This window comes from Lepidochelys kempii, chromosome 1 (genome assembly GCF_965140265.1).
Source record: "Lepidochelys kempii isolate rLepKem1 chromosome 1, rLepKem1.hap2, whole genome shotgun sequence".
NCBI lineage: Eukaryota > Metazoa > Chordata > Testudines > Cheloniidae > Lepidochelys > Lepidochelys kempii.
In genome coordinates this window covers 209,694,153-209,707,470 of record NC_133256.1, presented here as the reverse complement: position 1 = coordinate 209,707,470, position 13,318 = coordinate 209,694,153, and the positions used below count along the sequence as shown (strand labels likewise).

Below are 13,318 nucleotides of genomic sequence, written 5' to 3'. Positions count from 1 at the left end.
AAGGAGAGTATTGCCTCTTGGAGGCACCCAGCAGGGATGGTATATATTTGTTCCAGGTCACTGGGTGGGGGCTCGAGCCGGTTTGCATTGTGTTATTGGAATGGAACCCCTAGATACTGAACCCGGCCCTTGTTGCTGCCAACTCTGACGGATAGAAGGGTTACACATGTATCAGTAACTTCAACACAATTCTTATCAGGAAGAATGCGGGGTCAAGCTGCCCAAAACCCCCTGCCCTCCTGCCTTGGCAAAGCTGAGGCTGTGACATGGCCAATTTACAGCCTGCTGACTTGACTGCTTTTAGTAATAAGCCATCGTGATTTCAGGCACTTTACTGGTTTACTGGTTTGGCCACTTTACTGGCCAAAATCTCCCCATACACAGGGATCTACTCAACCCGGTAACCAACCTTCTGTAACAACAAGTAAATTAAAAAACAAAACCTATGTTTAGTGACAGTAAGGCTACCTCAGGACCCACCCCAAATCCTTGGAAGCATGGAAATACCAAGTTAAGGGAAAGTCTCCAGCATTCCTTGTCACTGTCTGGAGGGCTGGATTGGGGAAGGTGGCGGTGGTGGGGAAGGAAGGGGAACACAGGATGCAGGAATCAGGGAGGGCTTCTGGCAGCAGGGGAGGTGGGTTGTGGGGAGGGCAGGCTGGGAGTGTTTGGGGAGGCCAGTAGCAGGGGTTGTATTAGGGGGAGATGATTGGTGCATCAGGCAAATAAATTCAGATTTTTCAATGAAAACTCTAAAGTGATTTATTGCATTTGGAGCAGGCACAGGAAACATCTGAGATAAAATCCAGGAGGTCAAATCAAGCATATGCGCAAAATACATCCGTATATACTTTACATTCAGTACTTTCCTGATGGAGCTGAGGCTGAGCCATCACCCTGGGGTGGGTGCTTGTCCTGCTCACTGTATCCCATCCCCACCCTGATAAGATCCCTTCCTGGCAATGGGCTGGGAGAAAGATGAAAGAACAAAGCATTGCACTGGAGGAAGGAAAGGTGGGTTGGATCCAAGCAAGCAAAGTGGGCTGCAAGATGGCTTATCATTGGCAGAGACTTCATTCACCCTTCTGTCTCAAGCATCGGAATAGTCATTCTTCAGCTGACTGCAAGAGAAAGAAATTAAACAGCATGAGCTCTGGTACTGTAGAGGTGAGATGCCCCCTACTCTATGCAGTGACCCCACTGAGCTTGCCAGTCTCCTGACCTCTGGCCAGACTGGAAGGCATAGAACACAGAAGGACTTTATGTAGCTGGGGGGGGAAGTGCAATATTTATACAAAGTTGATTAGGCATTTGTGAGACTTAATGCACTTTATTTCCAATGTGGCTGCACTGAGCTCTTTAGGGGAGTTAAAGAGTGACTATTGCTTCACGTTTTGCACAGCTTGTTCTGTTTTCAGATGTAGTTGTACTGTTTTGTCTATTTCTAATAAGGGCTATTTTTGAATCATAACTAACTATGCTACCTGCACTCACATAAAAACAAATGAAAGAAGAGCTATGTTCCGGTCACCCAGCACATAATCACCATTATGTCTCTTCCACTCAGCCCTCACTCCTCATGCAAAATAACATTTGCTAGGAACTTAGTAACGTTTAATGACAAGTGATAAGAAGGCAAATAAAATCCTGAGAGTTCACTAGTATACTCCGCATATAAATCCAGCATATGACAGTACAGGGCATCTCTTATGCTGTTGGCAATAGTTTTCCTATTATGGGGTTCATGAGGTCTAGTTTCTGGCCACCTAAAGACTGAAGCAAGCAGTTCAGTCTTGGCAATCCAGGCAGGCCTAGAAAGCTCACTGCTGCTTTTGCAGATGTGAAAGGTGCAACCATAATAGCAATCATCTTCCTCACAGAGCAGTCATTGTGCATAAGGAGGCATTTCCCTGGGCTTTCAGAAACATAGCCTTCCTTGAACTGAAGTTCTACGGCCACTGCTGGTCATCCCAGGATTGGAGAACAATGATGCAGCCCCCACCACTCTGTGCTTTTGGTTTTTGCCCAGAATAGCTTGTAGGCACTGAGTGCTTTGTCCAGAGACCCTACACCACTCACTGGTGCATGCGGGGCTTCTCTTCTAGCTAAGATTGCCACTACATGGCTCTCTGCTAGTAATGACTGAACAGCTGCTACTGTCTCTGCACAGCTGCTTCTGCTGCCTCAGAGCATATAATCATCAAATCTTAGGAAATGCCAGCTCTCCACTCAGTGAGAAACCCTTGTTCTCATGAAAGCAGTCAGCAAGCAAAGCAGCATGCGTTGGTTTACTTGGACACTGTTATAGGGATTCTGGGAATTTGTCTTCTCCTCCCACAATCCCTCTGGCACCTGTGAGGCCTCCTAGAAGGCTATTAGCAATCACTCATAACACACTACAGTCTGGAGCAACACTAGGAATTCTGGGATGAATGCCCAGAAGAAATTGCTGCTAACACAAGCCAGTGCAGTGCTAGTGTAGATTTGGGGTGTAACTGTAAAGCCACTAAACATGAGTGTGAATATTGTGAGGATGCACTGATTTGTGTTTACCACAACTGAGATAACTAACATGAGTTAGTTAACATGTTTAAGAAGGATGAATTCAAACTGGAACAGGTACAGAGAAGGGCTACTAGGATGATCCGAGGAATGGAAAACTTGTCTTATGAAAGGAGACTCAGGGAGCTTGGCTTGTTTAGCCTAACTAAAAGAAGGTTGAGGGGAGATATGATTGCTCTCTATAAATATATCAGAGGGATAAATACCAGAGAGGGAGAGGAATTATTTAAACTCAATACCAATGTGGACACAAGAACAAATGGATATAAACTGGCCACTAGGAAATTTAGATTAGAAATTAGACGAAGGTTTCTAACCATCAGAGGAGTGAAGTTTTGGAATAGCCTTCCGAGGGAAGTAGTGGGGGCAAAAGATCTATCTTGCTTTAAGATTAAACTCGATAAGTTTATGGAGGAGATGGTATGATGGGATAACATGGTTTTGGTAATTAAATATTCATGGTAAATAGGCCCAATGGCCTGTGATGGGTTTTTAGATGGGGTAAGATCCAAGTTACCCGGGAAAGAATTTTCTGTAGTATCTGGCTGATGAATCTTGCCCATATGCTCAGGGTTTAGCTGATCGCCATATTTGGGGTCGGGAAGGAATTTTCCTCCAGGGCAGATTGGAAGGCCCTGGAGGTTTTTCGCCTTCCTCTGTAGCATGGGGCACGGGTCACTTGCTGGAGGATTCTCTGCTCCTTGAGGTCTTCAAACTACAATTTGAGGACTTCAATAGCACAGATATAGGTGTGAGGTCTTTTTTAGGAGTGGTGGGTGAAATTCTGTGGCCTGCGTTGTGCGGGAGGTCGGACTAGATGATCATAATGGTCCCTTCTGACCTAAATATCTATGAATCTATGAGTTAATTGCAACTGAGGGAAGTACAGTCTAGGCGCAGCCTGAAGAGAAGGGCCCTATGTCCTATTCCCCCATCCCTGAGTTAGCAGCTAGCCCCACTCTCCTGAGGCCAGCATCTCTCCCTAGTCAGAGGGGCCTGGATTTGTACTTACCGTTGACACTGACAAGTTCTCCTTTCAAGCAAGTCTCGCCTGGCTCGTGCTATCTTTTCAGCCCGTTGCTGCCAGGAGAGAAAGCAGTGTGGCATGAACCCTCATTTCTATATTTAAAGTTCTGCCCTCCAAAGTGGCCAGTGGTTTCAAACCCTCTGCCTGCCCTGACTGTACAGATTTTATTTGCCTTTGTCAAGGTTCCTTCCCCACTCTGAACTCTAGGGTACAGATGTGGAGACCTGCATGAAAACCTCCTAAGCTTACTTTTGCCAGCTTAGGTTAAAACTTCCCCAAGGTACAAACTATTTTACCCTTTGCCCTTGGACTTTCACTGCCACCACCAAACGTCTAACAGGGATATAATTTGGAAAGAGACCGTTTGGAAACGTCTTTCCCCCTCAAATCCTCCCAAATCTTACACCCCCCTTCCTGGGGAAGGTTTGATAAAAATCCTCACCAATTTGCATAGGTGAACACAGACCCAAACCCTTGGATCTTAAGAACAATGAAAAACAGCAATCAGATTCTTAAAAGAAGAATTTTAATAGAAGAAAAAGTAAAAAGAATCACCTCTGTAAAATCAGGATGGTAAATACCTTACAGGGTAATCAGATTCAAAACATAGAGAATCCCTCTAGGCAAAACCTTAAGTTACAAAAAGACACAAAAACAGGAATCTACATTCCATTCAGCACAGCTTATTTTCTCAGCCATTTAAAGGAATCAGAATCTAACACATATCTAGCTAGATTACTTATTAAGTTCTAAGACTCCATTCCTGTTCTGTCCCCGGCAAAAGCATCAAACAGCCAGAGAGACAGGCTTTGTTTCTTCCTCCCCCAAGCTTTTGAAAGTATCTTGTCTTCTCATTGGTCATTTTGGTCAGGTGCCAGCGAGGTTATCCTAGCTTCTTCACCCTTTACAGGCAAAAGGGTTTTTCCTCTGGCCAGGAGGGATTTTAAAGGTGTTTACCCTTCCCTTTATATTTATGACAGCCTTGCTCCTCAGAGATTTATCTGGGATATGGCTATTTTAAGAGCCCCTACCCTAGGGGTGGTGGTGCCTAGTTCCCTCCCACTTGCTCCTCTGATGTGGGGGGAATCCTCAGAGAGTGCCATGAAGAGACTTTTCTCCTTTGCTGTCTGCTGGGACTTGGGGACTCACCCTTCTCTGCTGCTGGGTAATATAGATGTAAGTACATAGGCTTGCAAGGAGAAGCAGCACTATGCCAGCTCCAACCCCTGCCCAGCTCCACACACAGCTATTCCGTTCAGCAACCTTCACTGTGGAGAGAGAAGTGAGTGAATGGGAGAGATAGATGTAGAGAGAGACACAGAGAGAGACAGCACGGGACTTTGAATGGAGGAAGTAGTGGTGGCCTCCCTACCCACAGTGTAGTCAATGCTGGTCATCACGTTGTTCTCCACCTTAAGGCTGCATCTCCACAGCCCCACAGTCTTGGTCTTCACCATCACCTCATTGCATCCCAACATATTTACTTCCTTCTCAGTCCCATTCACATGCTCCCAGAACAGCTGGGCATTTTGTGGGACAGGAACCGAGAGCTTGCAGAGCAGGGTCACGTTAGCCCATTTGGAGAGCGGCTCAACAGGGTCAGCAGAGACTGCAAAGAGAACAAGAGGGGAACATGCAAAGGAAGGGATGGGAACAACCTTTCCATAGGGTCTGAGAGAGTCTCGGGGTCTCTAGATGGTAGGCACCTTTTTGGGGGGCACCTCCCATACTCCTGCCCCATTTCCTCTGTAGTGTCCATAGGAGCCACAACTTCCTCTCACCTGTCATCACCACTAGGTGGATGGCCTTCTCCACACGGCCACGGCTGACTGTGATCTGGCACTGATACCATCCAGCATCCTTGAACTGGACTTTGGGCAGTTTCACTTCCAGGTGATTGCTGAGTTTCCATGTAAACTGCATGTTGGCTATTTGCTTAAACAAGGGCAGCTCTTTAGAGGTGACGCTGAAATTAAACTTCTCCAGGTACTCGTTGTCTGCCATTGGTTTCCACTCCAAGCCCGTGATGTACTCCAGCTCTCTTATCTTCTGCAGGTCAGTGCTCAGAGAGTAGGAGAAGGACACAGTGGAATTAACAGCTTTGTAGAGTGTCTCCTGGTTCAAATGATGAAAACCTGAATTCAGAGGAGAACATATGGAAGTGTGGGGAGCAATAGTCTCATAATCAATTTTGCAACTTCACCATGGAGCAGGGAGGAGATAGTCCATCCCTCTGTCTAGCCCTAGGGAGACCCCCATCTGGGTTATTGTGCTCAGTTCTGGAGGAGCTCAGAGAAAAGCCACAACAGTTCAGGACGCCAGAAGGGTTGGGTTCTTGGGAGAGAGTCAAAGAGCTAAATCCATCCAGCCAAGCAAAGCTACAACTGGAACAAGGAAATGAGAATCATCTGCATGAGTCTGAGATGCACAAATCCCTGGGGGAGGGGGACTGTTTAGGAGAACAAGGGGGAACGGGGTGAGACTGAGCCAAGGAACAGGAGCTCAGGAGCCAACCTTCAGTGCTTAAGGGGTCTGTGAGCCTGGGGATCCTGAGAGGAAGGCCCTGGTGCTGCATTGCTCAGGACACTGGGAACTAGGAACTCAGGAAATGGACTGTGACCTTTCCCTGGGGCTGTGTGTGAGGAGGAGATGGGATCTGTTTAGATTTATCCACCGTCTTCTGCATTTTCTAGGCATCTGCAAAGTTCTGAAACTCAGATCCATGCTTCTCTTACCTATCACCAGCACCTTATAGGGTATGTCCAGCTTAGCAGACAGGGATGTGATGTGGCACATCCAGGTTCCACTGTCCTCAGCCCGGAGGTTGTGTATCTGCAGACTGTGTCCACCATTCTTCAGTTCTCTTGACTGAGTGGCTGTCACTTTGTTCTCGCGGTTGTCATACCAGGTGACGATGGCACTTGAGGGACCTTGTATGGTCAGCATGAGTTTTTCATGCTGCAGGAGGTAGCCACTTGGAGAACTTGTAACTGTGAAGAGAGAGAGCCCGTCCGGTGAGTCCTGTTGTCTCCCAGCTTCCTCAAGGGAAAGGCTGGGACTGAAGGCGAACATGGCGATCTCAGCAGAAGGGCAATCTGAGGAGGTGGGGCTCAGCTGGAGGAAAGGGATCTGCAATAGCTCAGGCCAGAGGAGATGGACAAAGGACAGGGACCTCAGCAAAGTGTTGTCTCAAAGCTCCTTGCACTCTTATCTCATTGTCCCAGATCACTCACCTTCAAACACTTGCAGCTGGACCATGAAAGTTCTGGAACCAACTCCACAGACGTACTTGCCAGCATCAGAGTGCCTCAGCTGTGACAGTATCAGGGAGAAGTTCCCCTTGGACATCTCCTGCTTATTTAATTCAGATCGATTGAAAAACGGAGTTCTGCCTTTGGGGAGAGAAAGAAGGCAGTGGGTGAAAGCTGCTCCTTAGGAGAGACGGGATTCCATAGCCCTGTCTGAGGGACAAGGGAGTGGTGAATTTGAAGTTCTACCTCTCAAGAGCTGCTTCTGATACTGGATCACAACTAGGTCATTGTATTTCCAGGTCACCCCTTCATTTTGGGATTTGTCAATACAGGGCAGGATCACCTGTTCCCCAACAGCACCAAACACTGTTGTCTCTCCCTCAGCCATAGTGGGGATCAGACCTGAAAGAGACCCCCCAAAATAATGTGGGGAAGGAATAGTCATTACAGTGGCAAAAGTAATACCCCCTCTCCATCAAAATGAACCCCAAACCTGCTAATCCCCCACACTCTTCCCTGGGAGTCTCCCCCATTTTTATTGCTCTTTTTCCTCTTGCAGTCTTCCTGAAATCTCTAGTCTCCTCATTCCAACCACCTCAACTCTCTTCCATAAAATCTAATCTAATCTATCTATCTATCTAACAAATGGTGACAGATGGGGCATTTTCCTGCCATATCCATGAAAAACCTTACTGAATTAAGTGTACGTATATCTGGATTAAGTTAATACATTGAATTAAATGCAAAGGTTATGTATTATTGTGTGATGGGATTGTATGTAACCTCTCTGGGGGGAGCTGTGATGTGAACCCTGGGAACTGTTATGAACTTCAAAGGACTGTATTGAACAATGTGCCAGACAAGAATGGACTTTTGGGGACAAACAGTGTCAAGTGGTTTGTCTGGGGACTCTCCAGGGGGAGGTGAATGTGAAAACCCAGCCTTATGAAGCTGTGCCCTGAGGAAGGGACCACTGACTGCTGATCATCTGCCCCTGGAATCTCAAGATGAAAGGCCCAAGGTGTATAAAGAAGAGACTGACCTATTCATGGTTGTTCTGGGTCTGACTCTGGGACAGTTATGAACCTGTAACCAGAGGGAAAACCCTGTGTGAGGTTTGAAGGATAGACTCCTACCAGAGCCCTTGTTAGAGGTGGGATGATCACTGCTAAATACTTTTTTGTTTTTGGCATGCTTTCTCTGTATTGCTTTTGCCTTAGGAATAAATGTATTGGCTTAGAAAGACCTGTGTGGTAAATTCTAACTGCTGGCAATTACCGGGTTCATAACCTCTGGAGAGAAAGCACATTAGTCTTGTCGGCAGTCCTTACTAGGGTATTCACAGTGTAGGCAGGGAACTGTGCAGCCTGGAAATACCCTAGTCAGGAGGGAGAGAGATGTGGGTCTTCGTCCAAGAGAGGTGATGGCTGGGGAGCTGGAAGCCTAAGTGGGTGTTGCCTAAATCCTAGTATGCTTGTGTTTGTCTCTATTTCTGTCTCTGACACTTTGTGTCCCATCCTGGAGTTACAGCCATCTCTGTCTTGGTTTTTCTCTCTTACCTTTCCTCCCACTCCTGCTGACCTTACTTTCCATTCTCCCCTCCCTTGGATTTCCTCTCTTCATTTCTCTCCCCTGTGGCTCTCTCTTCTTTCATCCCCATTCTTTCCCATTCCTGCACACCCTCCCTACATTGCCTTCTCTCTCTTTCCCTAGCTGACAGAGATTCTGTTCTGTTTTACACACACACACACACTTCTCCCTGGGCCCGTGCCTCCAGAAGGCTGCAGCATGGCCTTCAAAAATCACGAGTCAGGCCACCAAAAATATCATGAGAATAAAAATCATGAGATTTAAAAAATAAACCGGTGTTTTCTGTTTGGCGTTTTCAGGCCACACTCAGGTCAGGTTTTCACGCTTTTCTCTGTAAACTGGAGAGGCAAAATCTTCTTTTTTCTAATTGAAAGCTGAGAGTCTTGTGCAATCGTTCTCCATTCCTGCAGCTGTGGCTTTAAGAAAAACATCACGTATGGCAAGAGCTCCAATCAAATCACAACAACTGGCAAAACTGAGTCTGTCACAGCAAATCCCTCTGTAGGAGACATCGGACTGGCAGCAAGTACCCACCACCACCACCACAGGGACTGGGGTGGGATGATGCAGGGGACAGGATTTTCCCTCCTGAACTCTGGTGAGTGGTTGGGATCAGTGCTGTATTTGATGTGATAGTGCCCAAAGGTCAGGTCCCTTACAAACAGTTCCACAGATTTGCAGGTTATTGGGAGCCCTGACCCACAGGACCAGGACTGGTCTTGGCACCCCTGCCCCACTATCATGACATCTTATCACTTCAGTCAGTGCAACGCCTCCCTGTTTCAGCGCTGCCAACACCATGCATTCAAAACTCCCAACTCAGATCCTCCTCCCCCGCAAATCATGCGATTGGCTCAAAAATTATGATTTTTTTAAAATAATAAACCACACTGGTTTGCACCTACATTCTGATCTTTATAGGGAAGTTGCCCAGCCCCAATTTGTATGTTGTCTTTTCAGGTTCAATATTCAAACTGAAACATACACACAAAAGTGCCAGAGGTCTCCTGTTTGGCTCCTTGGGGGCAGAGCCCCCTTGCGTCTCCTACTCTTGATGGCAGAGAGCTGATCACTGACTATGTAGGTTTCCACTCATCTAAAATTTTGCAGGACACTCCTATATTTAGGATTCTGTCCTACCTCCTTGAGCCAGCCCACAGCCTGCACCCCAAGCAGACAGACCCTTCGTACAAAAATACTCTGCAGTCTAGGGGACACCAAGGCCTCATACCTCTACACTATGGGAGAGGCAACTATTATCCCACCCACTTTATAGATAAGGTAATTTCTAGCAGAACTGAGAATAGAACCCAGGCCTCTAACGTAGGAGACCCAAATCTCAACCATCCTGCAAAACTGCCTTTCTTTAAATAATAATAATAATAATAATTAATAAAAAAATCTGTCATACTTATGTGTCCGGCCAGCCTGTCAGTAAACACCAGACCACACTCCCCTCCCAGAGCTAGCCACAGATTATCTGGGTAGTTCACTGGCAAAGTGGGTGTCACACCACCCTCTAGTAGTTGGTCTACATAAAGAATCATAGAATATCAGGGTTGGAAGAGACCTCAGGAGGTCATCTAGTCCAACCCCCTGCTCAAAGCAGGACCAATCCCCAATTAAATCATCCCAGCCAGGGCTTTGTCAAGCTTGGCTTTAAAAACCTCTAAGGATGGAGATTCTATCACCTCCCTAGGTAACGCATTCCAGTGCTTCACCACCCTCCTAGTGAAATAGTTTTTCCTAATATCCAACTTAGACCTCCCCCACTGCAACCTGAGACCATTTGCTCCTTGTTCTGTCATCTGCCACCACTGAGAGCAGCCTAGCTCCATTCCCTTTGGAATCCCCCTTCAGGTAATTGAAGGCTACTATTAAATCCCCCCTCATTCTTCTCTTCTGCAAACTAAATAAGCCCAGTTCCCTCAGCCTCTCCTCATAAGTCATGTGCTCCAGCCCCCTAATCATTTTCAAGTATCAGGGGGTAGCCATGGTTGTCTGTATCCACAAAAACAACAAGGAGGTAGTCTTTAAGGTGCCACAGGACTCCTTCTAATCATTTTCGTTGTCCTCTGCTGGACTCTCTCCAATTTGTCCACATCCCTTCTCTAGCGGGGGGCCCAAAGCTGTATGCAATACTCCAGATGTGGCCTCACCAGTGCCGAATAGAGGCACTGGTGAGGGCACTATCCCTCGATCTGTTGGCAATGCTCCTACTAATGTCCAAAATGCCATTGGCCTTCTTGGCAACAAGGGCACACTGCTGACTCAGATCCAGCTTCTCGTCCACTGTAATCCCCAGGTCCTTTTCTGCAGAACTGCTACTTAGCAAGTTGGTCCCCAGCCTGTAGCAGGGCACGGGATTCTTCTGTCCTAAGTGCAGGGCTCTGCACTTGTCCTTGTTGAAACTCATCAGATTTCTTTTGGCTCAATCCTCCAATTTGTCTAGATCACTCTGGACCCTATCCCTACCCTCCAGCATATCTACCTCTCCCTGCAGCTTAGCTTCATCCACGAACTTGCTGAGGGTGCAATCCATCCCATCATCCAGACCATCAATGAAGATGTTGAACAAAACTGACTCCAGGACCAACCCCTGGGGCCTCCCACTTGATACCGGCTGCCAACTAGACATCGAGCCATTGATCACTAACCATTGAGCCCAACTATCCAGCCAGCTTTCTATCCACCTTACAGTCCATTCATCCAATCCATACTTCTTTAACTTGCTGGCAAGAATAATATGGGAGTATCAAAAGCTTTGCTAAAGTCAAGATATATCACGTCACATCCACCACTTTCCTCATATTTACTGAGCCAGTTATCTCATCATAGAAGACAATCAGGTTGGTCTGGCATGACTTGCCCTTGGTGAATCCATGTTGACTGTTCCTGGTCACCTTCCTCTCCTGCAAGTGCTTCAAAATGGATTCCTTGAGGACCTGCTCCATGATTTTTCCAGGGCCTGAGGTGAGGCTGACTGGTCTGTAGTTCCCCAGATTCTCCTTCTTCCCTTTTTTAAAGATGGGCGCTATATTTGCCTTTTTCCAATCGTCTGGGATCTCCCCTGATCGTCATGAGTTTTCAAAGATAATGGCCAATGGCTCTGCAATCACATCAGCCAACTCCCTCATCACCCTTGGATGCATTAGATCCAGACCCATGGACTTATGTGTGTCCAGCTTACTTTTATTACCAGGTATTCCTTTAGCACAAGAAGATCTGTGTTGTGACTCTGAAAAGCCAAGGGTTCAAGTCCTGCTAAAAAATCCATGTGGAAAAAATACTTTGTGATCATGTTATGAAAGACTGTCTCATAACACATAATGCAGCCAAGGGCTAGGTTCCATAGCTAGCATCAGTTCCAGCATCTCCTACTGTTTGACATTAAAACCTCTGTGTTCTTGTATGTAATATTTATCCTCCTATGGGACCTCCTCTAAGCTAGCATTAATTGAGGGATGGATGCCTCAGGGCATTGCCAATGGGTTACAGAGATGGTCACCAGTCTGACTCCAGCACAGCTCAGTTGAGACTGAAGGTTGTTTCCGTCTAATGCATCTTCAGGCTCTCACCCAGGTGCTGCCTCTGACCCCACTCCTGTCCACTCACAAAACCCTCTCACCTGAGTTTAGTGGTGCTTTCAGTATGGGCTAATTGGCCTGGCTAGGGGTACTGGCTAGTGCCCAAGTAAGCCACCTGCTTTGCAGGGAGGACACAGGATAAATCACTCAAGTATTTATTGGCCTCCAGTGCCTTTCCACAATCCTCCCATGTCCTCCTCCCCTCCCCCTGTGTCCTCCCACAATTCACTGGGAAAGAATTATGAAACAGCTCAGTTTATTGCAGCATAAAGAACCCGGGGATGTGCCCCCAGGAGTCCTAGAGACACAGGTGTATGCCGTGGCAGTGAGGTCACAGTCATACAGGTTATGGTTTTGAAGTATGGCTGCTCACACCCGGGCTACGCTAACCCACGTGCTCAGACATGGGTGCTGATCATCTAAGTTACCTGTGCAGGGAAGACACACCTTAAGAGGGGCCATCTTTTTTGGTGTGGTGATCCAGCCAGTGTGTTTTCCCTGGTATTGATATCGAATTCAGTGTATTTTACACTGTCCCTAGATTTCCAGTTCTCCTGGGGCTGCAGGTTTCTGTATTATCACATGTAGCTGCATAGTGGTGGCTTCACTTTTACCTAATAAGGCCATTTTAGGCTTGTGGATTCAGTCCCATTATCAGTAATCGGATATGGCAGCCATTTAAAAAAAGGGCAAAACTTGTTTAGTTTGAAGCAGGAAACCAGGAGATCGTAAAGAGCCTAAAAATACCCAAGCTGCTGCACCACACCCTGCCCAGCCAGGGACTCACCGAGCTGCATCACAGAGAAGACAGCAAGGATGCTGTATGCCACGACTCTGGATGGGTCCATCCTCTTGGATTGTTCCTTCCCTCCGAGAACTATGAGCAGGAAATATCGTCCAGGTAAAGGGATCCTAATGCAGAAAAACCCAAATGAACTATTAATAGTGGTTTATTTTCCAAGTCTTGTGGCTCCATGGCTGGGCCTATGTACTTGGTCAATGCCCCTGGTGTCTGCTGTGCTCCAGCACAGCTAGGTGGAAATTCTATCACTGAGACAGGTGAATTCAATATGACAATGAAGAATCCAGCCAGTGTGTTCTCCCTGGAGTTTGATACCGAATTCAGTGTATTTTACACTGTCCCTAGATTTCCAGTTCTCCTGGGGCTGCAGGTTTCTGAATTATCACATGAAGCTGCTTTCTGTCAAAGTTGTGGGAGTGGGGGGTGCTGGAGGATTTTCAGCAGCACAGCAGTGGTTTGGCCTTTCTGCACTTGGAAAGGCACTATGGGGTTCCTGCAC

The 13,318-nt window shown here is 46.9% G+C and overlaps 1 protein-coding gene across 1 annotated transcript in view; it reads right to left on the bottom strand.

Annotated features, from left to right (window-relative positions):
- Positions 1–778: 778 nt before the first annotated feature.
- Positions 779–13,318, bottom strand: part of CD4 (CD4 molecule) — a 31,003-nt gene continuing 18,463 nt past the window's right edge. The window contains exons 2-10 of the mRNA XM_073329115.1: positions 12,805–12,929; positions 7,087–7,242; positions 6,823–6,981; positions 6,325–6,579; positions 5,371–5,724; positions 4,962–5,198; positions 4,739–4,857; positions 3,575–3,642; positions 779–1,121 (exon numbers count right to left, since the gene is read on the bottom strand). Coding sequence (XP_073185216.1) covers positions 1,091–1,121; positions 3,575–3,642; positions 4,739–4,857; positions 4,962–5,198; positions 5,371–5,724; positions 6,325–6,579; positions 6,823–6,981; positions 7,087–7,242; positions 12,805–12,929 — 1,504 coding nt within the window. The 3' untranslated portion in view covers positions 779–1,090. The remainder of the gene's footprint in view (positions 1,122–3,574; positions 3,643–4,738; positions 4,858–4,961; positions 5,199–5,370; positions 5,725–6,324; positions 6,580–6,822; positions 6,982–7,086; positions 7,243–12,804; positions 12,930–13,318) is intronic.